At 43.7% G+C, this 22,174-nt stretch overlaps 3 protein-coding genes across 3 annotated transcripts; 2 read left to right on the top strand and 1 right to left on the bottom strand.

Moving 5' to 3' along the window:
- Window positions 1–446: 446 nt before the first annotated feature.
- Window positions 447–2,624, bottom strand: si:ch211-245j22.3 (uncharacterized protein LOC563798 homolog). The gene is made up of 5 exons (XM_068739881.1): window positions 2,554–2,624; window positions 1,850–1,982; window positions 1,586–1,735; window positions 1,392–1,497; window positions 447–583 (listed from the first exon to the last, which is right to left on the bottom strand). Exons 1-5 carry the CDS (start codon window positions 2,622–2,624, stop codon window positions 447–449), a joined length of 597 nt encoding a protein of 198 aa, XP_068595982.1.
- Window positions 2,625–5,126: 2,502 nt separating this feature from the next.
- slc17a8 (solute carrier family 17 member 8) lies at window positions 5,127–11,230 on the top strand. The gene is made up of 12 exons (XM_068739880.1): window positions 5,127–5,227; window positions 6,205–6,460; window positions 6,686–6,804; window positions 7,830–7,944; window positions 8,185–8,272; window positions 8,887–8,973; window positions 9,365–9,507; window positions 9,590–9,739; window positions 9,966–10,098; window positions 10,198–10,308; window positions 10,491–10,618; window positions 10,913–11,230. The coding sequence occupies exons 1-12, from the start codon at window positions 5,127–5,129 to the stop codon at window positions 11,228–11,230; spliced, it is 1,749 nt and encodes a 582-aa protein (XP_068595981.1).
- Window positions 11,231–15,041: 3,811 nt separating this feature from the next.
- nr1h4 (nuclear receptor subfamily 1, group H, member 4) lies at window positions 15,042–21,413 on the top strand. Its single transcript, XM_068739199.1, has 9 exons — window positions 15,042–15,138; window positions 16,693–17,070; window positions 18,172–18,312; window positions 19,045–19,187; window positions 19,273–19,371; window positions 19,471–19,570; window positions 19,654–19,800; window positions 20,982–21,095; window positions 21,175–21,413. Exons 1-9 carry the CDS (start codon window positions 15,042–15,044, stop codon window positions 21,411–21,413), a joined length of 1,458 nt encoding a protein of 485 aa, XP_068595300.1.
- The last annotated feature ends 761 nt before the right edge of the window (window positions 21,414–22,174 follow it).

Here is a 22,174-nt window from a genome sequence, read left to right as displayed (position 1 = left end):
TGCTGATGAATCTAGAAACTATTATAATTTGTTATACGTGTGTGTAATTAGTAAATAACTGTTTTATTATACAGAAATAACTATAGCAAGCAGGCAAATGAGCAAAAAGGGCAATATCGCTATCAAATGTGGAATAAAACAAAATAACCAGATAAAGCACAAATGGCTCAGGACTGTAGTTCCTTGAATACATGTATTTAGTTACTTCTCACCACTGGTGGTACACAGAAATGATCAAACAATAAAACTAAGGAAGCAAGAATGAAACAAAGCAATCAGCAGAAGGTAAACTGCACAAAGTAAAGCAATAAATTCATGATGTTCAAATAGTAGGAAATCCACAGTTTCTATCTGGAAGTTGCGCAGGAAGCTGCGTCGTTGCAACATCTCTGTCCGTATATCGAGCGGTGCCGGTGCATTTCTGCGTTCCCAGTGAAGAGAATACTCTAATCATGTCTTCCCAGTGTGCCGTCACTCTTTCGGGGTCTCTCTACCTTCACAGTGCTGAGGTCACATTCCAGCATGTCCCTGATCCAATCATCATCCAGCGCGCCCTCGATGAACTCCTCTAGACTGATGATGGCTACAGACAGAACAAAGACAAACACTGATTACAGACAAAGAGCTCTGCAGGTGTTGACAGCCTGCAAAGATTCTGTATGTCATCCATCAAGGAAGAATATTCGTTTCTTTTACATTTTACTCCCTTCATTCAAGAACATTTCCACCCGTGGAATCCTCACTTCTGTCATCGGGGAGATTCATGGAGCTTAAAAATCGTTTTTTGCTACCGCCTGAATGATTATAATTATTAATCATTAATAAGTAGCGAAGTCTGGGTTGCTATTTTCATGACACAAACTACTACTGACCTGTCTTCTAGTCCCCTGAGGGGTCGCCACAGCAACCCAACCTTCCCCACTTCACCCTGTCCTTTGCATCGTCCTCCCCAACACCAGCCACTCTCATGTCCTCCCTCACTACGTCCATGTCTCTTCTCCTGGGTCGTCCTCTAGTCCTGTTCCCTGGCAGTTCCCTCCTCAGCATCCTTCTACCGATATAGTCCCTGTCTCTCCTCTGGACATGTCCAAACCATCAAAGTCTGGTCTCTCTGACCTTGTCTCCAAAACGTCTAACCTTCACTGTCCCTCTTATTGTCTCATTTCTAATCCCGTCCAACCTGGTCACTCCCAAGGAGAACCTCATCATCTTCCTCTCCGCCCCTTCTAGCTCCGCCTCCTGTCTTTTCCTCAGAGCCACTGTCTCTACCTGACTAGAAACGGCACGCTTGAACTTTCCTGTCCCTGCATGCTGCAGGGGAACGTGATTTAGTTTCATATTGTAACCAAACCACGCTGATGCCACTCAAGAATCGAAGATGCTTTTCTCACCGTTGTTGTCTTTATCCAGTCGCAGGAATATCCTGTTGGTATACTCTTCAGCTGTAAGGGCGTTGGGTTTGGTTAACGCTGCCGCTACACTCATCTTATCAACAGCCTGCAAACACAAGGAAACACATCTGTGGCATCGTCTTGTGAAGAAGCCGAGTTCACACACACACACACACACACACACACACACACACCTGCATGATCTCCAGCATTTCTTCTCTTGTAATGTTTCCATCTCGGTCTTTGTCGTAGAGCTTAAATGACCACTGCAGCTTCTCCACGGCTGACCCTTCGACCAGCATGCTGATGGCCATGACGTACTCCCTGAAGTCAACCACTCCGTCCTGAAGGGACACACTGGGCATTAAAACACGACTCAATGTCTGCCCTTTGCTCTCGTCGATCCGAGCGGGATTCCTTCCACACTCAAATACCCGACCTTCAAATCCTTGGCTTACCCCATTACTGTCCAACGTACGGAATATCTCTTCTGCGTACTCGGCTGACTCGCTGCCAACGGTCCCATTGCAGAAATGCCTCTGGAACTCGTGCAGAGTGATCAGCCCACTCGGACACTCATTGATGAACTTTCTGAAAGCATTAAGACAAAGATCATACTTTGTTTTTTAAGTGAAGGGAGCTAGAGGCAGTTTGCAGAATAACAGGTCAGATTCACCGCTGTGTCGCTTTTCATTAAGAGGTAAGAGAATTAAGGTCAACCTGTCCCCAGCCTGTGAAGATTACACATCACAAAGCTTGTTTACACGCTGGGAGTGCCAACATATTTGGACCAAATGATTTGGAGCCACTTTTCTACAACAGTAGCAGTACATAGTCAGGGGAACGAAGTATGGCTGGAGACACTGCGCTCCTGCTCAGAAGGGAATATATATGGACAAAAGAAAAAGCTAAGCTAAAACAAGGTCATGGAAAACCATTTTAAATCCATCTGGGAAATAAGGTATAACAAAACGTAGCCAGTAGGATAGCCATCAGGTTTAAGATGCACAGTCAAGACGTTTCAGATCACATCCTAGGATATCCCCATTTCCTCGCCACTTTCTTTGACTTAAAACAGGCGTATTCTACCCGAATACTCACAGCACAGAATTAGAAGCGTGGAATTTAACGTACGAATGTGAAAGCCAAATGAAAATCTTACCCAAACCACTCGTACAACTCCAGAACGTACGACTCCCCTCTCCTACAAGGCAAGGTTGCAGCTTGACCCATTCTGTGGAGGAGCAGCAGCAGAATCCCTGCTTATGCTCCGCTTGCACCAGCACTATTTTATTACAAAGCCTTAATCTCCGTGGGTGGCGGGGGTGAGGTGTGAGCGGAGCACGAAGGGGTTCAATGGAGAACAAATCCAATTACTGCACAACAAAAAGAAACGCTGATTCTCGCTCCACCTTACTGAGGCTCGGAAAGGAGATGTTTCCAACCAGTTTCTGCTCGATTCAAGTCTAGATAAATGAAAATAGGCCCCAAATTTCTGTTTCTGGTTTGGATGAACTAATATTTAACATGACAACCTGTGAAGTCAGCCCAGCCCCGAGTTTCTGTTACAGATCCAGCGCTTCATCTGGACCAGAAACCCAAATATCACCAAACAATGAACCGTCACAATGAAGGCAGTAAGAGACCACCGGCAGTCCGACACCCCCGAGGCGAAGGCCCCCCTCCTGTGAGGCGACTCTCAGTGCAAACACAAACATCCTCATTTCTCCAGCCTTAATGATGCAACTGATTAAAAAGAAAAATAACAGACGGAATGAAACTAACCAAATCAAAACCCAACTCCCCTTACCTAATAAAATCTTACAATCTTACAATACGATATTACAAAAGCATTAAAACATTGTCAATAAATTATAAATTCAAAGAAAGTACTCATAATAAATTGCAGTAATTTTTCCGTGTTTGTATTCGTTCTTTAATCTATCCATCTTCTCTATTTCCTTTTTTCATTAATTTGCTTATCCATCGTCTTCCATATCAGTTTTCCACTCACCTATGCTTTGTGGCCTATGCTTTTATGAATTTCATTAATGTTTTGGCTGAGCTGAGAGATGCAAATATTACAGATGCTTTGCTGCTGATACCACTGATACCTTATGCTTTTCGATATGGTATGTTAACGGTGAACAGTAGTGCCACAGCATCACATGCACACCACATTTCACTAGGTGGCAGTCATGATTTACTTAGAATGAACAGACAGAGCTTGATATTACATTCACAGATCATTTTGAATCCCAAAGCTAATAATAATATATTTTCTGGAACAAGAATACTGTTAAGTTGACTATACGATTATCCAATTTATGCACCTGAATGTGTAATGTACACTTATTCCATGTTGTTTGTCATGTTGATGGAAATGCCCTTTACCTTACTGCATGCTGTAGTTATACTCCCTCAACTGTTATTTATTAGCTTGAATAAAAATTGTAATAATTGAAGTGCTAGAAGTTTGCTGGTTGATTTAAAAAAAGGGATACTTAATTAATAACTCACTTTGTGTATTATAACCAATAATGACTGTTGTTTACAAAACTGTATGCCAACTGAAACATAATAATAATAATAATAATGATGCATTGGTTTAATATAGCGCTTTTCAAGGCACCCAAAGACGCTTTACATTGTGCATTATTCATTCACTCCATACTTGGTGGTGGTGAAGCTACTATTGTAGCCACAGCTGCCCTGGGGCAGATACAGCTGCCCTGGGGCAGACTGACATAATACTACCTGAAGCTCATGACATTCAGTAACTTTAAAAATAATTATATTAACGCAATATAATTTTGGAGTATTGACATTTCTGGCATAAAGAACATTTATTGCAAATGTGTCTACGAGGTATCGAGCCTTCAGTTTACTCGCAGGGTGCAAACAGGTGGAGTACCTGCACAACCTTTAGCAGCAGCTCTTTGCTAAAACAGGCTATTAAAGCTCAGGCCCACACCATCCAGTCAACTGTTTAAAATAAAATAAAAACCCTAAGGTTCTTATCAATGCAGAAACAGTATTCATAGATGAGCTGGAAGTTCCAGCTGGCATTTGGTGGCTCTGTCTTCGGTTTCATAGAATCCCACTTTGGGCCACAGGAATCCGGCTCATCCCGTCGCTCCTCCGTGTAGCTTCTCAAGCTCATTTATATTTAACGTCTGCTCCACTGGGGCCGCTGTCACATGAAAAGGGTGGTGTGGGGAGGTGATGGTGATGATGATGATGAATAAAGCGAGGGGCTGGGTTTTAGGGAGACACCTGCCCCTCCTCAGTAGGAATGGATGAGTTATGAAATGGAGAGGCAATCCATGCGGTTCATTCAGTCCAGCTGCAGACAAGAAAGGAGGCTAACAATGTCTGGGAACTAAAACCTGGATCCCCCATTTTCATTTGGTCTCATCTTTATTCATCCAAACCGGATCTTTTAAGGATGAAAAAGGCAGCTTCTGACCGCATCCTGGTTTTGACACAGAGGAATATTTTAACATCATCGTCTTCTCCAAGCCTACTCTGAGTCGAGCGGCAACGAGAAAGTCAGTCTTACTTTTGAGGGACAAGTGGCAGCACTGAAAGGTGGAGCCAACCCTTGGTGCCAAACACAGGAACGAAGAACAGCTTCTAGTGGATTCTTTTTTCCTTTCTTCAAACAAAGTGTGGCAGTGAGGAATCAATTCGTCATTTTGAGATTACAGAAGAGAGAGAGTGCAACAGGGAGAAATGCCTTTTGGTGGGTTGACAGGACTGAAGGAACAGGTGCTTAATCCTGGGAAAGAGGAAATGAAGTACACGGTGGGGGGTTCTCTAGGAAAACTGCAAAGGTGAGAGGAAGATGTTTGAGCCACGCTTCAGAGTTGTTGTTCTCTCTCTTTAGATTTAAAATGTCTGCATGAAATAAGCATTTCATGAGTCATTCCCATAAAGATCAGCTTCATTTTCAGAATAACTTCACAACACGAATCCTCGAGAGGAATGAGCTGTAAGAGCACGTTAAGCTCAATGTGCTTTCGGAGATCCTGACCATAAATACATATTTGATGCTTGTGCTTGCTTGGCAATGCCCATGATATCAGATTTTATTTTAAGACATTAATACATATTTCATATCTGATAGCGTATACGTAACAGATGTGTGTGTTGGAGTGTGGGTGTATATGTGGGTGGGGGCCGGGGGGTATCAAAGATCTTTGTCATTTTAATAGATAAAGCACCAAGGAGGCAATTTCCTGGAAAAAATAATTTTGTGTGTGACCTTTTATTATGCATCATGTAGAACAGGAATTGAAATGGAAAATAAATAAATGTTCAATCTTTACACTTGATTCATGTGTATAAATGTACTTACTTTGACTTTATTTAATTGGACCTTGTGCCAACCAGTCACACTTGCATTCATTAGTCACCCATTCACTTATATTTCATGTTTTTTTGGACGTGAAAGAGAGTCGGCGAATCCGGAGAGAACACACACAGACACAGGGAGAACAAACTTCGGGGATATTTGGCCTCTGGATCTTCTCGCTGTGTGCTGCCTGCATTTAATTTCACTGAATATATAAATACAACACATCATATATAAGTAGACAAACTAATCGTTGTCACTCTCTAGAGCTTACACTGGGGATTCTTTGAGTGTAAGATTTAATAAAATAAAAATAAAAAGCCTTATCCTAGTTTCTTGTCAATATGACTTTCATACAATCTACAGCACAGACCTGGTGAAGGTACGTGAAAGCAGTGGATCTGGAGGTAGAGGGTGATGCTTTCCACAGACAATCACCTTCTCTTTACCTCTTAGGAAAATCGATGGTAGTAATGTAGCGGAAGAGGACAACATTGAGCTGACAGAGGACGGGCGTCCGGTGGCATCGCCGCCCCGCCGTGCCCCGCTGCTAGACTGCAGCTGTGGCGGTCTGCCAAAGCGTTACATCCTCGCCATCCTCAGTGGCTTGGGCTTCTGCATCTCCTTTGGCATTCGCTGCAACCTTGGCGTGGCCATCGTGGAGATGGTGAATAACAACACGGTCTATATCAACGGGACGCCCGTTCTTCAGGTATTCACTCAAGCTGCGTCCCACGTCTTTGACCCTTTAGCACATGAGCAATGAATGCTTTCTTGTTGTTGAGGAAGAAGCTCAGAGGATAATCTGAAACTCAAGTGTGGTTTTTGATCAACTTTTTCCAGGATGAATTTGGGATAAAATGAGTAGAATATAAGAATTTAACGCAGTTTTGGCAGCAAATGAGTAACTTTTAGTGTTTTTTTTTCCTTTCTCCAGAGAGCTCAGTTTAACTGGGACCCAGAGACAGTGGGGCTGATCCACGGCTCCTTCTTCTGGGGTTACATTGTCACTCAAATCCCCGGTGGTTTCATCTCCAACAAGCTATTTGCCAACAGGTAGCATGATCTCTGCGTTATGTCACTACAAACAGAATATCTTTGAATATTCTGCTTTTAGTTTGAACATCAATGTAATAAGATCATTTGTGAGCTATTATCTTTTGTCTGTCTGTGATTCAGATTCACAGATTAAGCCATTTTGATTACAAGAAGACTTAATTTTCTTTTGGGGGGGCGCCTCTCCTCAGTCCATGTTGTTAAAGGGTTAAAGCTCTACCCTGTGTTGACTCGTGCTGATGCAGCAGATAGCAGCCCTGTAATAAAAGCTTCACAGGAAAAGAGGACACGCCACTGACAGAGTTAATAATGAAAGATCCTGCCTCTGATTTCTGTGTGAAACACCAGCTGGAATATTGCAAGTGTCACTTACACACTGTTCTGGAAAAAGGGAAGGATGGGGGATGAGGTGAAGGAGAAAAGCAGCTAAACAGCACTGTGGCAAAGGAGCAGAAACTCCTGCGTTGAATGGGATGCCTTTATCTTGGTGTGTGAAAAGCAGAGCTTTGAGATCTTTCTCATTAAAGCCTGACTGAGAGGCTCTGATACGGAGATATCTGGAGATATCTGGAGACGTGTGAGACGTCGACACTGGGTCTATACGCGTCTGACAATTCTCACTATTTAGACTATAATTTCCTTGTACTTTCACAGGATGTCCCCTTGAAATAGGCAAACAATTTAAAGACAAGTTATTATCACAATTCATTGGATACTATAAATTTAATTCTCTATCTTTTTTGTCCATGGATAAATGTCACATTTGTGTTTGTTGAGTTGCCAAGTTGTGACCCTTACTAAAATACTAGGATTTCATCTTAACCCAAGAGTTAAGGGTTGAGGACCAACCAGCAGCTACTCACTGGCTCACTGGTACACCTCGGACGTGTCGCCAGTGCATCGCGGGGCCACAAAGATACAGACAAACCCTCACACACACACAATTTGGAATAAACACAGGGTGAAAACACAAAATGTCTTTATTTCTATCCGCACAGTGTGTTGACATGCGAGTATTCCTGCAGGGTGTTTGGTGCTGCCATCTTCCTCACATCGGTGCTCAACATGTTCATCCCTTCAGCCGCGAGGGTCCATTACGGTTGTGTCATGTTCGTCCGCATCCTGCAGGGCCTTGTGGAGGTAAGAACAAACATGAAATATGCGGTGGCACTAAATAAAAAGGAGCATGTTTGATTTATTTCAAAGCTTGGTTTGACAATAATCAATACAGTTTTCATTGTCTGGTGATGGAGACCAACATGTCAGTGTAACAGCAGCAGGTTAGCGTAGCCGTAGTGCTATTTCACTTTTATAAAGCATGTCCACTTCAGATTAATTCCTCTCAAATAAGTCTTTGGTACTTTAAAACCTTTCCACTAGGGTGTCACCTACCCAGCATGCCATGGGATGTGGGCAAAATGGGCGCCACCTCTTGAACGGAGTCGCCTGGCTACAACCTCGTTCTGTGGTGAGTGACACCTCTTCGTCCTCTGGTCAAGGTGCCTCAATAATATTTGTACTTGCTATATTTAACACAACCTGATGTATTACAGTGGGCCTCGTCTGCAAATGGACATGAGAGAGAACATTTTGCTTTGCAGATTTGTTTCACTGCTTTGTCCCCTGAAATTAAAATATCCACACTGGCCTTTTTAAATGGTACCATGACAACCCAGGCATCAAAACTCTCCTGACATTGTCTGTAAATGGACATCATCACCTGGGCACGCTGGGGGAGCTTCTGCCTCTATGAAGGATTGTATTGCTTATTGTCCAAAAGCGCTCTCGTCCTCCGTGCTCCATTTTAAGCACCAGTCTTTATAAATCTGTGCCAGAACAGAAAACACATTCATGCATTTCTCACGGCTGCACTAGTAACTCATTCTGTCAGGATGTGTCTGAACAAACACGTGTTTTTAGGACAGAAAGTTTCATAGGTTGAAATACTTCAGCATTATTTATATTTGTGAGATCATTCTTCCCAGAGTATTTGATTTGTTTTTAGCCGTTTATCCCTGAGACCAAAGGTACTCCTGCTTTAATAATGCAGTGACACTGAAATCTGACACCATTTGTTCCCAGGATCTTATGCAGGCGCCGTGATAGCGATGCCTTTAGCTGGACTGCTTGTTCAGTACGTGGGATGGCCTTCTGTCTTCTATGTGTATGGTGAGACTGATGTAAAATCAATCAATCGATCTATCTATCATAGCCTCTGGCTGCTGTGCTTCTCTGGTACTCTAGTCACATCCTTATCTGAATGGTGTTATAATTGATTAAAATGATTACCACTGGCATAAGATTCACTGCCAAACACGTTTTAATAAAAACCTACTCGGGTTTTGTCGTGATATAATCTGATGATTTATTGGTGTGAATTAACATTTTCCTGTCTGCGATCTGTGACTCATACGTTGCTCATTTCTTTTTAATAATGAAAGTTCTTGTGTCCAGAGAGATTGTGGCCTGTTTTAATTCATTTGTTAAAGTCTTCACCACCAATATAAAAATCGTCGAGTATATAAATGATTTTTTTTTTATTCTTGTCATTTCATGAAAGGTGTTTTTGGGATAATATGGTTCGTCCTGTGGCTCCTGCTGGCGTATGCCAGCCCTGCCGAACATCCCACCATAACAGAGGAGGAGAGAACATACATTGAAACCACAGTTGGTGAAACGATACACCAAATAAGTGCAACTGAGGTGCGTGAGCTGAGTGGGCTGACATCATTTCACTCAAATCCAAATACCTGAAGCCATAATGAAGTCCGTCTAATGGTCGCAGAAATTCAAGACTCCCTGGCGTCGTTTCTTCACCTCCATGCCCGTCTACGCCATCATCGTAGCCAACTTCTGCCGCAGCTGGACCTTCTACCTTCTGCTCATCAGCCAGCCAGCATATTTTGAGGAAGTCTTTGGCTTCCCCATCAGCAAGGTTGGCCATCGACAGCTGTAGCATTGGTGGTGCAGTGGTTAGCATGGCTGCCTTCCAGGCAGCTGGCCTGGGTTTGATTCCCAGCAAAATGCAAAATGCCTTACCAAATACAGAGCATCCCATAGTAGGCCCTCTGCATGGGGGCCTTTACGTGACCTTTGGCGGAACTCCTCACGTATATCTGACACACGATCAATCATCAGACTGATGTGTGCTCTTCCAACAGGTGGGGATGCTGTCTGCTGTGCCCCATTTGGTGATGACGATCGTAGTCCCGATCGGGGGCCAGCTGGCCGACCTTTTACGCAGCAAAAAAATCATGTCTACCACAAATGTGAGGAAACTCATGAACTGCGGAGGTACGCGTTATACTCATTATTTATCAAGTATTTGAATGCGTGTAGAAGATAAATCATTTCTTACAGTGTGTCCGACCTCCTGTGGTTCTGTTTTCACAGGTTTCGGCATGGAGGCTACGCTGCTTTTAGTGGTCGGGTTTTCTCACACCCGAGGCGTCGCCATCTCCTTCCTTGTTCTGGCGGTTGGTTTTAGTGGATTTGCCATCTCAGGTGTTACGTCATTTTCATCCAACAAAAATTGAGTGCGTGTGTGTGTGTGCGTGCATATTAGCCTGCTAAGCCTTAACACAAGCTGCCTGCCTGAATATTCTATTTTCTAAGCAGCAAAGGAGCATTTTGTGTGCCAATGTAATGAAAGTAATGAAATGTTCTTGTGTGTACCACGGCTTCAGGTTTTAACGTCAACCATTTGGACATTGCTCCTCGGTACGCCAGCATCCTGATGGGCATCTCTAACGGGGTGGGGACGCTGTCTGGAATGGTGTGTCCTCTGATTGTTGGAGCCATGACTATACACAAGGTATAACAGCATCATTTATTACCACGACGCTAATGGTGGTTTTGCACCGCTAATATTTGGTTCTTATCTCGACAGTAAGTGAAGGTAAATGTATCCTTTGTTCCTCAGCCTCTTATACTGTTCCCTGGGGTTTCCCTTGAATCACATCATCAGCGTCTTCTCTCAATAATTTGTCAAATGTATTCTATCATAATGTTTCCATTGCTGTGGGTGAGGCTGCTGTAATCTCACTTATGCATCATTGAAAGAGGAATAAGGCTGCTTTGAACAGGAAATTCATTCATCTCCCCGCAGACTCGTCTGGAGTGGCAGAATGTCTTTGTTATTGCCTCCATGGTGCATTACTCCGGGGTCATCTTCTACGCCATCTTTGCGTCCGGAGAGCAGCAGGACTGGGCTAACCCTGAGACCACCGCCGAGGACAAATGTGGCTTTATTGATGAGGACGAGCTGGCTGAGGAGTCAGAGCTCAACAGTGAGAATATAGCCACTCCCAAAAAGAGTTATGGAACCACGGATGATTCATCGGTGTCCAAACGGGGCTGGAGAAAGAAACGGGGGATTACCGTGCAAGAGGAAGAGGAACATTTCGAGAATGGCAGATACCAGTGAGATGCTCTGTCCTGCAAAGAACTTCCAATGAGCTCGGATCTGGTAACGGATGGAGGTTCAGTTTCCCCACCTGCTGAAAGGTCAGAAGATGAAGAGTAGCAGCATCATCATTTTGTTTCCTCACGATCTTGACTTTTTCCCAGCACGCCCACAGAATACAGTCAGACTGCTAGAAAGTACTAGAGTCCTCTTTAGAAACCCATTGAAGCAAAATCCAGAAGAAATAAAAGCAGTAGTCAGTTTAATCCTCGCGGGGGTCGTAGACTCGTTTAAAGGCCGCATCCCGACACTCATGACGAGTGCGATGCTGAACGAAGCGCCGATACAAATATCAACTTTCAAACCTGGTTGTGCTCCGTCTGCGCCGGCGGAGCCTCGTGCGGATCACCTCGAACCATGTGAAGAGGTTTTGAGGTGTGTCGCCTCAGCTATGCAAAGAGAGGAGAATGAAAAAAGGATTCGATGGCAGCGTTAATGCGATGAGCCTTGTTGTTTTCGTTTTTGCTTGTATGTATTTGCTGTTGGCGAATGATTGCGCTCAATGATCTTCGCTCTTCATATATCTGAGACGCGCTTCTTCTTGCATTCATTTAGCCTAATCTTTTACGGCACATGACTACTGATTTGATTTGCACTTTATTGAACACACTGGATATGTATTAAACATTTTTAATCTGTATTATGATTGTTTAGAGACATAAAATCCCTGAAGAATTTAAGGATCCTGAATTATTGTGTACCTTTTATAAATGTTTTATTTTCTTCAAATAATATTAAATCAGTTTATCATAAAAGCATGAATTGTTCTTCTTACAGCACAGACTTCTGTAGAGGCTTACATTTCCCCTCGTGTTATTGCACCTAAAGGCAACAGTCTGATTGAATTGAAACGTTTCTTTCTTGGTGGTTTTAAGATGAATGATGATTAGTCTTGCAGTCCAATAAAGAATTATAATTTTTTTTAGTGCAATGCAGTTTTAACAAAAATCCTGAGACGAACATGAATTTCAATTTCAATCCCGTCAATGGTAGAGATTTCACCTTTAAGGGAAATTTCAGGGCATCACCGGTTTGTAAGACTCGTCTTCTGGAAATGGTAATCGCTTTAATCGCCGAGATGTATCCCTCTGGATCGTTAAAATCAGGGGTCCTCAAACCTTTTCCTGTGAGGCCACATAACTCTTCCCTTCTCTGATGGAGGGCCGGGGTCAGTGTCTCTCCAGCATTATCACAACGTGCAGAGGAGAAGAACGACTGGAGACGGCTGGATCAATCAGCTGATCCAACACAGCTGCAGAGGACCAAACCTCAAATTCTAGTAAAATGTCCGCACACCTTGGTTCCGAACCCAGGACCTTCTGGCTGGGAGTCAAGTGCGCTACCACTACACCACCGAGTCCTGAACATTACCCTGTCAAACATTAGGATCAATAGACAGTAGCATTGTTGACATTAGGCCAGAGGCACTGGGTTCAAATCCAGTACGACATCACCTGGTCAGAGACACAACAACACAACACAACAACACAACGACACAACGACACAACAACACAACGACACAACAACACAACGACACGCTGTGGTCTGAAATAGCAACTCATTATTCGACAGGTATGACTTTACCTCGGGTCTCCTCACCAGCACGGTGGTGTGTTGGTAGCATTATACCCTCTCAACTGGTGGCGCTGGGATCGAGTCCCGCTGTGGGAGTGGGGTGGAGCAGAGGTAGCGGGGTGGGCCTAGGGCCTTACCTGGGCGGAGTGAACTGGACCGGTCCACTCCACTCCGCCCAGGTGTGCCCTGGGTCTACCCTGCCGCCCCTGCTCCATTTCATTCCCATAGTGGGATTTGAGACCAGGGCCATTTTACCCCCCACAGCAATGCTACCAGCTATGCCACCGTGTTGGGGAGGAAGCCCCGCCCACAACTGTAGCAACAACAAAAAGGTTTGATCCTCAAGCTCCCAGGAAGCATGTTGGACCAGGCTGTTCAGGATTTCATCGTGAAGGACTGCTGACCCCTCAGTTGTTGAGGACGAGGCGTTCAGGGAACTGAACCCCAACCACAAAGGTTCACATAGAGAATGTCTGGGGGGGTAGTTGATGAAGCCCCTCCCTGCCTCAAAGACAACTACAGAAGCATCTTCACATGGAGCGTCGAGTAATGAAGGGGGCGTTTCCGGGAAGCGTGAGTCAAGGCTTGCTTCGCTTAGGGGCGGAGCCTCACTGCCGCGCGCTTTGACAGCTAAATTATGGGCTTAAATTCTTCATAAGGACAAAATGTGCTCTTTCTTCAGTTTATTATCTCTTGTAGCAACTTTAGCCCATTGTCAAAGCGGCATGTTTGAGTTGGTGGACTCAAATCAAAGCTCTGTTTCTCGTCACACTGCGGTAAACATCCTCTGTCTTATCTGTCTTTACTCGCCTGTTACATTTTCACCACAGAAGATAATTGCTGGACAGGATATTCCCCACCAGCGTCGAATCTACTTCTCTACAACCAATGCCACTTAATTAATATACACACAAATAATTAGTAGGTCGATTTTAAGTCGGCCCTACTATGTGTTTCTGGTTTTTCACGTGCACGTCACAGTGACTTACGGGACGCTATGGAGGCGGGTACCAGCCGGGTGTCTTAAACGAACCTCTTCATTTCTGAACAGACCAATGACTGTGCATGTCGTGGAGGAGAACGTTCCTTCCTCTTCCAGGGAACGTCTGTGTGCTCATTCCCCACAAACACAGATCAGAGCGGCAGCCAATGGCAAAGGTTCTGTTTATTTCAGCGAGACTGTTGACTCAGACGGGCCTCTCTGAGTGAAGCAACAATCCATCAATGATTAAACCATTCGTGTTTGGACAAATTATAGGCTATGAAGTCGAGATGTTTTATTTCAATCAATTTTGGAGTTCAAAAACAACAGGCCAGGTAGGCCAGTAAACAGATCTAGATCCACACATTGCAGCGACACGGTGGATCTCGGCAGACGCCACTGTCTGCTTCATTAACACTGTGATTCTCTCCAGTTGATAACGACACTAACGAGTGGACGTATGTGGCATCCGTGATGTGTGTGTGGGTGGGATTACTGCTCTGGTGCAGAAATGCACAAGATAAAGAGGTATTTTCTGAGGGGGAGCGGGGATGATATGGACGGGAATGGACAGTTTAATTAATAACCACCATCCATTCCTCCCTGACCTCAGCTGGTCACGCATGTTCTCACTGGAAGCCAGACACAAGCAGCGCATGTTCATAGACGCCGAAAGAGAGGAATATTATCGAGTGGAATTAAAAAGTCAACCAACAACAACAAGGTAGGAACTACGAGACTGGATTCATTTCATTTTGCTGCTGAACAGGAAACGGCTTGATGCGATATGGCTGTAGTGTGGGTTGCTGGACGTTTCTGATTCCTTGTGGATCTCAGGGGAAATTAGGGGAGAAGGAAGTCCCAAGATTTATTCTTCCACCTTGCTACAGTCATAAGACCAGAAAGGCTATAAACAACGTTGAAAATGTGTTTTCATGACATGTTTAAGGACTCGTGTGGGTTAACTAAGAACGAAGGCTCACATATGCTCTGTTTAACAAAATGATACTAATCCTGCGATCCAGTCCACAACGAACCAGACAGAAAAGAGAGAGGCATGAACGAATGTGTGGTAGAAAGCACCTGCCAGGTGTGCTGATGCTCTGAGGGAGCTCCAGAGACGTTCAGGAGTCACACGATGTTTATGCTTTGTTCCAGAGGCAGACAGACGGTAACAACGTCTCTTTCTACGTTCGTACCTGACGACCCTCCTGAATGAATGAGTGGATGGGCCCCGACATCAATGTGGTGGGACCGCTGGAAATCCCACCCAGCGATGAATTCTCCATTTCAGAAAGCTCCCACCTTTTTGGTGAGTCCCCTTGGCGTGCTGATTTAATAAAGATCTCGACACGTGACACACGGTGTCGTATCGCAGCGCTTTAACTGCAGCGGAAGCAGCATTGTTTAGTGTCACAATAGACTCAAATGGAATGCCCTTGCTGCCTGTTTATTATAATGTATTAAAATCGAGCGGGCCACAATGTTGAGAAGTTACTTCCATGAGCCCCAACTAACCAGATTAAGAGTTTTCCTGATTGATGAATTACAAATAGACAAAAAAAAAATCCTTGCACTACAGATGATGACGTTGCTGCTATTCAGCACCAAAAACAGTCGAAGCTGATGAAGGTCATTCATTTTGGGTTCACTCAGCCAAAAATACACAGCTTTGAAATTCAGATTTGGATTGACATGACAGTGTTGGATGCAGCTATTGTAACAAACACAAGGTTAAATCCTGAAGAGAAAATGCTTTTTAAAATAATTAATTTAGGCAGAAAATAATTTGACCAGCGCCTTCTTCTCCAGCGTGAGCCAAACTCAGCATTTATACAGTAGCAGTGAGCTGGACCTGACTTCAAACGCAATCCAGCTACTGGTAATGACGTAAAGAAATCTAGCTGTGTGGTTAATGTGTAGCTCCGTCGACCTTTGCACCCTCTGAGATTCCTTAAGCAAGTGCCAAGCAGCTCAGCGGTTGATCTGCTGCTTCCACTGTTTGAGTTTCCTCTCAGAAGACATAAATGGAAGGTGATATGTTAGTTAGAAGCGAGGGAAGGGCTGATCTGCATCAACAAAAGTGGATGATCAGGATTGGAGAGTAAAGACTGTGAGTAGTTGGCGTGCTCGGTCACGGCGATGGCCATGGTCCAGACAAAGACTTCAACAAGTCAGTGCTGCCTGCATTTTGCACATGCTCCAATCATGTGTCTCACTTTGGGCCCCTGACAAAGTTTCAGTTGATCTGGATGATAATGTGATCCTGTTCAACCCTCTTCCTACCATTTTCATGCAGTCGCTCGTCATTTTAAAAGGCACAGTGTGCTCTGTTGCAAACGAGTCGTTAAACATTTATGGGCTTACAATATGTGTTGGGAAAGTTACAGACTACTGCTGAATGCTGAGTCCGCTCTGGGTGAACTTCAAATGAAACTATATTGCCATTTTTAATGCTTGCCATATTCAAACGTTCAGATTCATCTTTCTCAGGATTTCGTTCAGGAGCATTTGAGATCTTGAGGTCTCTCTGTTCTACATCATCAGGGTAGATTCAACACAGAAACCTCTTCAGGACCCGAGTCAGAGGTTTTGGAAGAAATGTTCATTGTTGTAATTCAAAGTTAACTCACAGTTCGTTTTAGTTTTTAGTTTTTAAAACCCAATCTTGTGATTTTCCTCAAAATTGAATTGAAATGTAATTTTCTGAAATGATTTGGTTGTATATATATGCCATTACCTCCTTTCAGTAAAGGAGGCGATGTGATGCATTTAAGACATCAGAAAAAGAGGCTAAGCAGACCAAGAGAGGGGATTTTGTCTGCCAGATTTCAGCACATGATTTAAGTCTTTGCTTTTCCCTTAGATTTTCTAGCAGATCAAGGCAGTCCTCTCCTGCAGGATCCGGACATCTTACCCTTCACCAGCTGCCCCAGCATGCAGTATGTGTCCATGGAGCCAACAATGTCTTCCGCACCATACTACTCCAGTCAGAACTACTACCCTCCTTGCAATGGAGATGAATGGTACTCACACACTGGGATATACGAACTAAGGAAAGGACCCCTGGAGGTTAGCTACGATCCACAGATGGAGGAGGATTCCACTGTGGTGCCCACTGTGTGCAAGAGGGCCCGACACATGTTGCAGGCTGGAAGGGTCAAAGGAGAGGAACTGTGCGTTGTATGTGGAGACAAGGCCTCTGGATACCACTATAATGCTCTCACCTGTGAGGGATGTAAAGGTGAGAAGACCTAGTGCCATAAATGTGTTGGCTTTAAATGAGGAAGAGTCAGACGTGAGCTTTACGCCACCCTGGCTTATTACATGCTCTTGCATTTATTTTCGCTGTTGTCTGAAGGGAATTTCAAGATATTGAATCAAATATTATAAATTACGGGTGATCACATCTAAAGGCCAATCAGTTTGGTGAGAGGATTGAGCCTCATCTGTAGTTACTAGTTACTAGTAGTTACTTAGTGATGCTTAGTACCCACACTAAATCAGTGAAAGGAAAGGCTGATTTACAGAGAGCGAAGGATATAAAAAAACCTAATCAATTTGTGGCAGTGCAGTTGTGACCTCAGCAGCTATACCCCCCCCCCCTTTTTTTTTAAGCTCTGACAGTCCAACAGGTTAAGGGTAATTCCACACTGTGAGACTGCACAATGCCAGCAGCGCAGCAGTGAGAATAAACTGATGTCTACCTGGTGCTGCTCGCAGATCGGGTTCCCTCTCAGCTTACTGCTGCACAATGCAGGAGCAACCTGAGACCAGGAGCGCTAAAGCATTCTATTCTGTCCATTGCTCTGTGTCAGAATGGCTAATAAGTGTTCCAAACTTAGTCAGTGTGTGTGCGTATGTGTGTGTGTGTGTGCGTTGCCCTTTTGCTCTCTGTCACGTAACCAATATATATATATATATAAACAGATAAGTCCTCATTATAAGTCCATTAATGTAATATATCGTACTTATAAGACTATATGTCAAGTTAAAGTGCTGAGTATTTTGCAAAGTGATACTAAACACGATCAACATTTTCATATTTATAATGTCTTAAATGAGGGTGAATTTCTTAATTTAACTCTGTTGGCCTCCCTTTGTGCCGAGGCTCTGGTCATGGGTTTGTTTGCTGCCGTTGACCCTTTGCCACGTCACTCCCCCCTCTACTTATCACACAGTAGAGGCTAAATTGCACATAAGTATAGAACTTTTAAAACCCAGTTAGTTATTTTTGTGTGATTTTACTAGAATCTCATTTTACCGTGACACACTGAATGCAGCACATATCTGTAGTACAAAATGTCTCGTTGTGATAATGAAGTACTTTGTCGACCACGCTTAGGTTTCTTCAGACGGAGCATAACAAAAAACGCCGTGTACAGATGCAAGAGTGGTGGAACCTGTGAAATGGACATGTATATGCGCAGGAAATGCCAGGAGTGTCGGCTAAGAAAGTGCAAAGAGATGGGCATGCTGGCTGAATGTGAGTATCACTGGTGGCAACGAGACTTCGCTGACATGGTGTAGAAATGATTGCTCATTACGATGGTTTACTGGGCTTTTATTAGGAGAGAGCGAGAGAGAGAGCCCTCATTTTCCATTCTGACATGGCCTGTTGCATTTTACTGGAGATTGAATGTCACATGTCAATAGAACGATCCAGCTCCTGTTACTCTGCCAGGAATAGCAGCAGTTAAACAGACACCTTAAGCTCTAATTAGGACTTTACTCATTAAGAGCTCATAACCACGGTGTGTGGTGTTCTTATCCAGCTGAGCACACCTTGATGTGGCGGGTGAACTGAACGCGGATCCTTCTGGACCGTTAGTTATTGGCCTTGAGCTGGGACTGGGCTCCTGTTGCTGATAAATGATGCAGGCTTGTGATGAATATTGCAGCTCTGCCTGCTAGAGCAATAAGATCTCCACAAATTACAAGCACTAACAGAACGACTTACTTATAATAAAGGACAGTGTGCGGGAGCTAAAAAAATATTAAAATATGATACAATAATACAATTACACTATAAAACATAGATTGAAACAGTAGGGTTGGACCATGGATATAAAATATTAATGAAAGAAAATGACAGATTTAAACTTCAACTCTCAACGTTGATGCAAATATTAAATGTGATTTTTATGTGGGCTCATAATAAAGATAATAAAGTTGTGAGATACTTAACACATACTGAAGTCTTCATGACTGCTGACAGGCCTGCTAACTGAAATCCAGTGTAAATCTAAAAGACTGCGAAAGAACAGCAAGGTCTCCCCGGGACAGTCGACAGGGGACGAGACGGAGGGGGCCGACCCCAGCAGCAGCAAACACGTCACCTCGACCACCAACCTGTCAAAGGTAACCACAATCTCAACCCCTCTTTCAGAAGTTTATTATGGGATAGAAACGATGGGCCTTTTTTCTTTTCTTTTTTTGTAACCAGGATAAAGTTGCAATCACCAAAGAGCAGCAGGCACTTATCAAAGTCATCGTAGATGCTTACAACAGGCATCAGATTCCTCCGGATGTGGCCAAAAAATTGGTTTGTCACCTGAATGTTGTATATTATTGATGTTAAAAGATACCAAAGTTCAAATGATGACATGCTGAGATCTTCAACTTTTCAAACTGTTGTTTTCAGCTGCAAGACCAGTACAGCGCCGAGGAAAACTTCCTCCTGCTGACGGAAATGGCGACGAGCCAAGTCCAAGTTCTGGTGGAGTTTACAAAAAATATTCCAGGTATTGTTTTCTTGTTTGCAGATACATACAGTAGGTAGAACAGCTATTCTAGGACTGATTCTTGGTTGGCGATCGATTGGTAGGCTTCCTTTCTCTGGATCGTGAGGATCAGATCGCCCTGCTGAAGGGCTCGACTGTAGAGGCCATGTTTCTGCGCTCAGCTCAAGTCTTCAGCGCAAAGATGCCCAGTGGACACACCGACATCTTGGAGGAGAGGATACGCAAGAGCGGTGAGTCCACCCACGGGATTCGTTACGATTGTAAGGCACCATCTGATCCCGATGGACCACTGATCATTCCGGTCATGAAATAATGATCTACCTGAATGTTAAGTATTTATTTGTGATAAACTTTCCTCCATCTTGTTCAGCTCCTCTAGCAGCTGCAGAGGTTGCACATGTGACGTGGTCCAGTCAGAGCCCCCTTTAATAAGTGATCTGCCTTATCTGCGTCAGCCTGCTTGATATGTGAGCTGACTTGTTGCTCTCTTGCAGGGTGCAGGTTACACACACCTACACACCCTGCATGTGCGTGTGAATAACCTGGAGCGTAAAGGATAGGTTCTGAGCTATTCAATTACCGTAGATTTGATGGTGCAGTCTCCATGGAAACAGCATTATTCACGCATGTCACTTTGCAGCATGTCTATCTACACATTGTGTATGTATATCAAATATGAAATAGTTTACTATTTGACTGTGAGGTGTCATTGTGTCAGCCGAGTTGGACAGTTAGACAGTGGCGGTGATGGCAGGCGTGCGTGCGAGTCCCAAGAGATATTCACACTAAAGGCAACTCCGGGAGAATAAGGGAACAAAGCTGTCTGAAGAGACCATTGTTCCGTATCATAACATCAAGAGGGCTATTGTCCTCTCTCCCTCTGAGCCCCACTGGCACTTCTGAATGCTTGATGATGTGTTCGGGCAGACAGACACCCCCTTCAAGTCTGAAGAGATGCAAGAGCAGACGGAACGTTAGCAATAATATAGGTAACCTAAGACGAACGTAGCGATACTTCGACTTGTTGCTCATATACGCAGTACTACTGCATGTTAATTTGTGCAAATTCATGATGAAGGAATGTACAATCCAAACTTAATTAATATTAGTTACTACGGGAGGCAAACAAAGGAAGTGGAGACAAATAGGAATGAGGAAGTGCAGAAATAATCTCCAGTTCAATCACAGCTTTGTGCTGAATCCATCCAGCAATCAGTTTACATGAGGCGGAGCTCTATAAAGAATGACGTCATCTGCATACAGATAGCGATTGTTTTTTTATTTCAAAGAAATAATCAAATCATAAAGTGGTTTTAAAGTGTCCCAGTTTATACCTCAGTACATTGTTAATCTGACAACCGATCCAAATCCGGAATGGATTTGTATAAAGTGAAAATGCCTTTTCCTGCAGGTATATCAAAGGAATTCATCACACCCATGTTCAACTTTTACAAAAGCATTGGAGAACTCCACATGGCCCAGGAGGAACAGGCTCTCCTCACCACCATAACCATTCTGACACCGGGTGAGCTAAAGTCAGGGATCCAGCGATCCAGAAACCTTTTCCAACGACACTAATGCATTTTCACGGTTTGCCTGTCCAGATCGGCTTTACGTGAAGGATCAGCAGGCTGTCGAGAGACTTCAGGAGACCATGCTGGACATGCTGAGGAAGTTGTGTATCCTGCAGCATCCACAGGAGCCACAGTATTTTGCCCGTCTTCTTGGTCGTCTGACGGAGCTGAGAACGCTCAGCCACCACCATGCAGAGATGTTACCGTCCTGGAAAATGAATGATCACAAATTCACCCCGCTGCTGTGTGAGATCTGGGATGTGCAGTGAATCTCCACAGGCCAAAAGGGTTAAATGTCATGATGAATCGTTCAAATGCAGTGACTATTTACAGTGGGTGATGTGATCCCTGCGCGTTTGCCTCCTGTGTGGCCTGACCATGATGGCGTCGCATGTGTAGTGACTCTCTCAACATAATCACATCTGTTTATTGTGTCATACGTGAGACGTTAAAGTGCCAGCCTGAGTAATCAGAGACAAACACTGGAGTTTAGTTAAGATTATACAGAGTTTCAAAATGGGTCTGTTTATTTTTTATATGTAAGACCTCTAGTACTGCCACATGTACTTGCTGTAAATACACAATGATATGTCATGCCTCAATAAACAGTAAGATGGACTGGAAAGAGGTTGATTTTTGAACCTTTATAAGCTATTTTTCAGTCTAAACAGAGAACACATAAAGTGAAATGTCATTTGTAAAATGAGCCAACTCCTCTTTACTCTTTCAGAAACTTAATGTCAATAATATCACATGAAAAGCATTAAAATTAATCCTGGAAACAGGAACTATACATTAAGGTTTCTCCTGATGAAATATGATATTCCATTGTTTAAATAACAAAAGCAATAATATTTTATTCCTTATTCAGCTACATTGAAACCTCTGCTGGTTATTGTTTCAGGGGTTCGACGGATTTTTAGGTGAAACGAGGCATTCTTAATTCATTTATTTATCTTTTCCCTACAATTCATTTAAAATGTCCAAACAGATGTATCCATGATAGAGATGAAGGTGTCCACGTACATGA

Source organism: Brachionichthys hirsutus, chromosome 5, assembly GCF_040956055.1.
Source record: "Brachionichthys hirsutus isolate HB-005 chromosome 5, CSIRO-AGI_Bhir_v1, whole genome shotgun sequence".
NCBI lineage: Eukaryota > Metazoa > Chordata > Actinopteri > Lophiiformes > Brachionichthyidae > Brachionichthys > Brachionichthys hirsutus.
Note: the sequence above shows the minus strand (reverse complement) of the source record. Positions and strands in the feature narration are given on the sequence as shown.

Coding starts and splice junctions, on each gene's coding strand:
- si:ch211-245j22.3 (XM_068739881.1), bottom strand. CDS start 2,624: ATGGGTCAAGCTGCAACCTTGCCTTGTAGGAGAGGGGAGTCGTACGTT. Junction 1,736..1,849: donor GTACGTTGGACAGTAATGGG/GTAAGCCAAGGA, acceptor GTGTCCCTTCAG/GACGGAGTGGTTGACTTCAG. Junction 584..1,391: donor ACTGGATAAAGACAACAACG/GTGAGAAAAGCA, acceptor TTCTGTCTGTAG/CCATCATCAGTCTAGAGGAG.
- nr1h4 (XM_068739199.1), top strand. CDS start 15,042: ATGAATGAGTGGATGGGCCCCGACATCAATGTGGTGGGACCGCTGGAA. Junction 19,571..19,653: donor GTTTACAAAAAATATTCCAG/GTATTGTTTTCT, acceptor ATCGATTGGTAG/GCTTCCTTTCTCTGGATCGT. Junction 19,801..20,981: donor GGAGAGGATACGCAAGAGCG/GTGAGTCCACCC, acceptor CTTTTCCTGCAG/GTATATCAAAGGAATTCATC.
- slc17a8 (XM_068739880.1), top strand. CDS start 5,127: ATGCCTTTTGGTGGGTTGACAGGACTGAAGGAACAGGTGCTTAATCCT. Junction 5,228..6,204: donor TCTCTAGGAAAACTGCAAAG/GTGAGAGGAAGA, acceptor TTTACCTCTTAG/GAAAATCGATGGTAGTAATG. Junction 6,805..7,829: donor AACAAGCTATTTGCCAACAG/GTAGCATGATCT, acceptor GTATTCCTGCAG/GGTGTTTGGTGCTGCCATCT.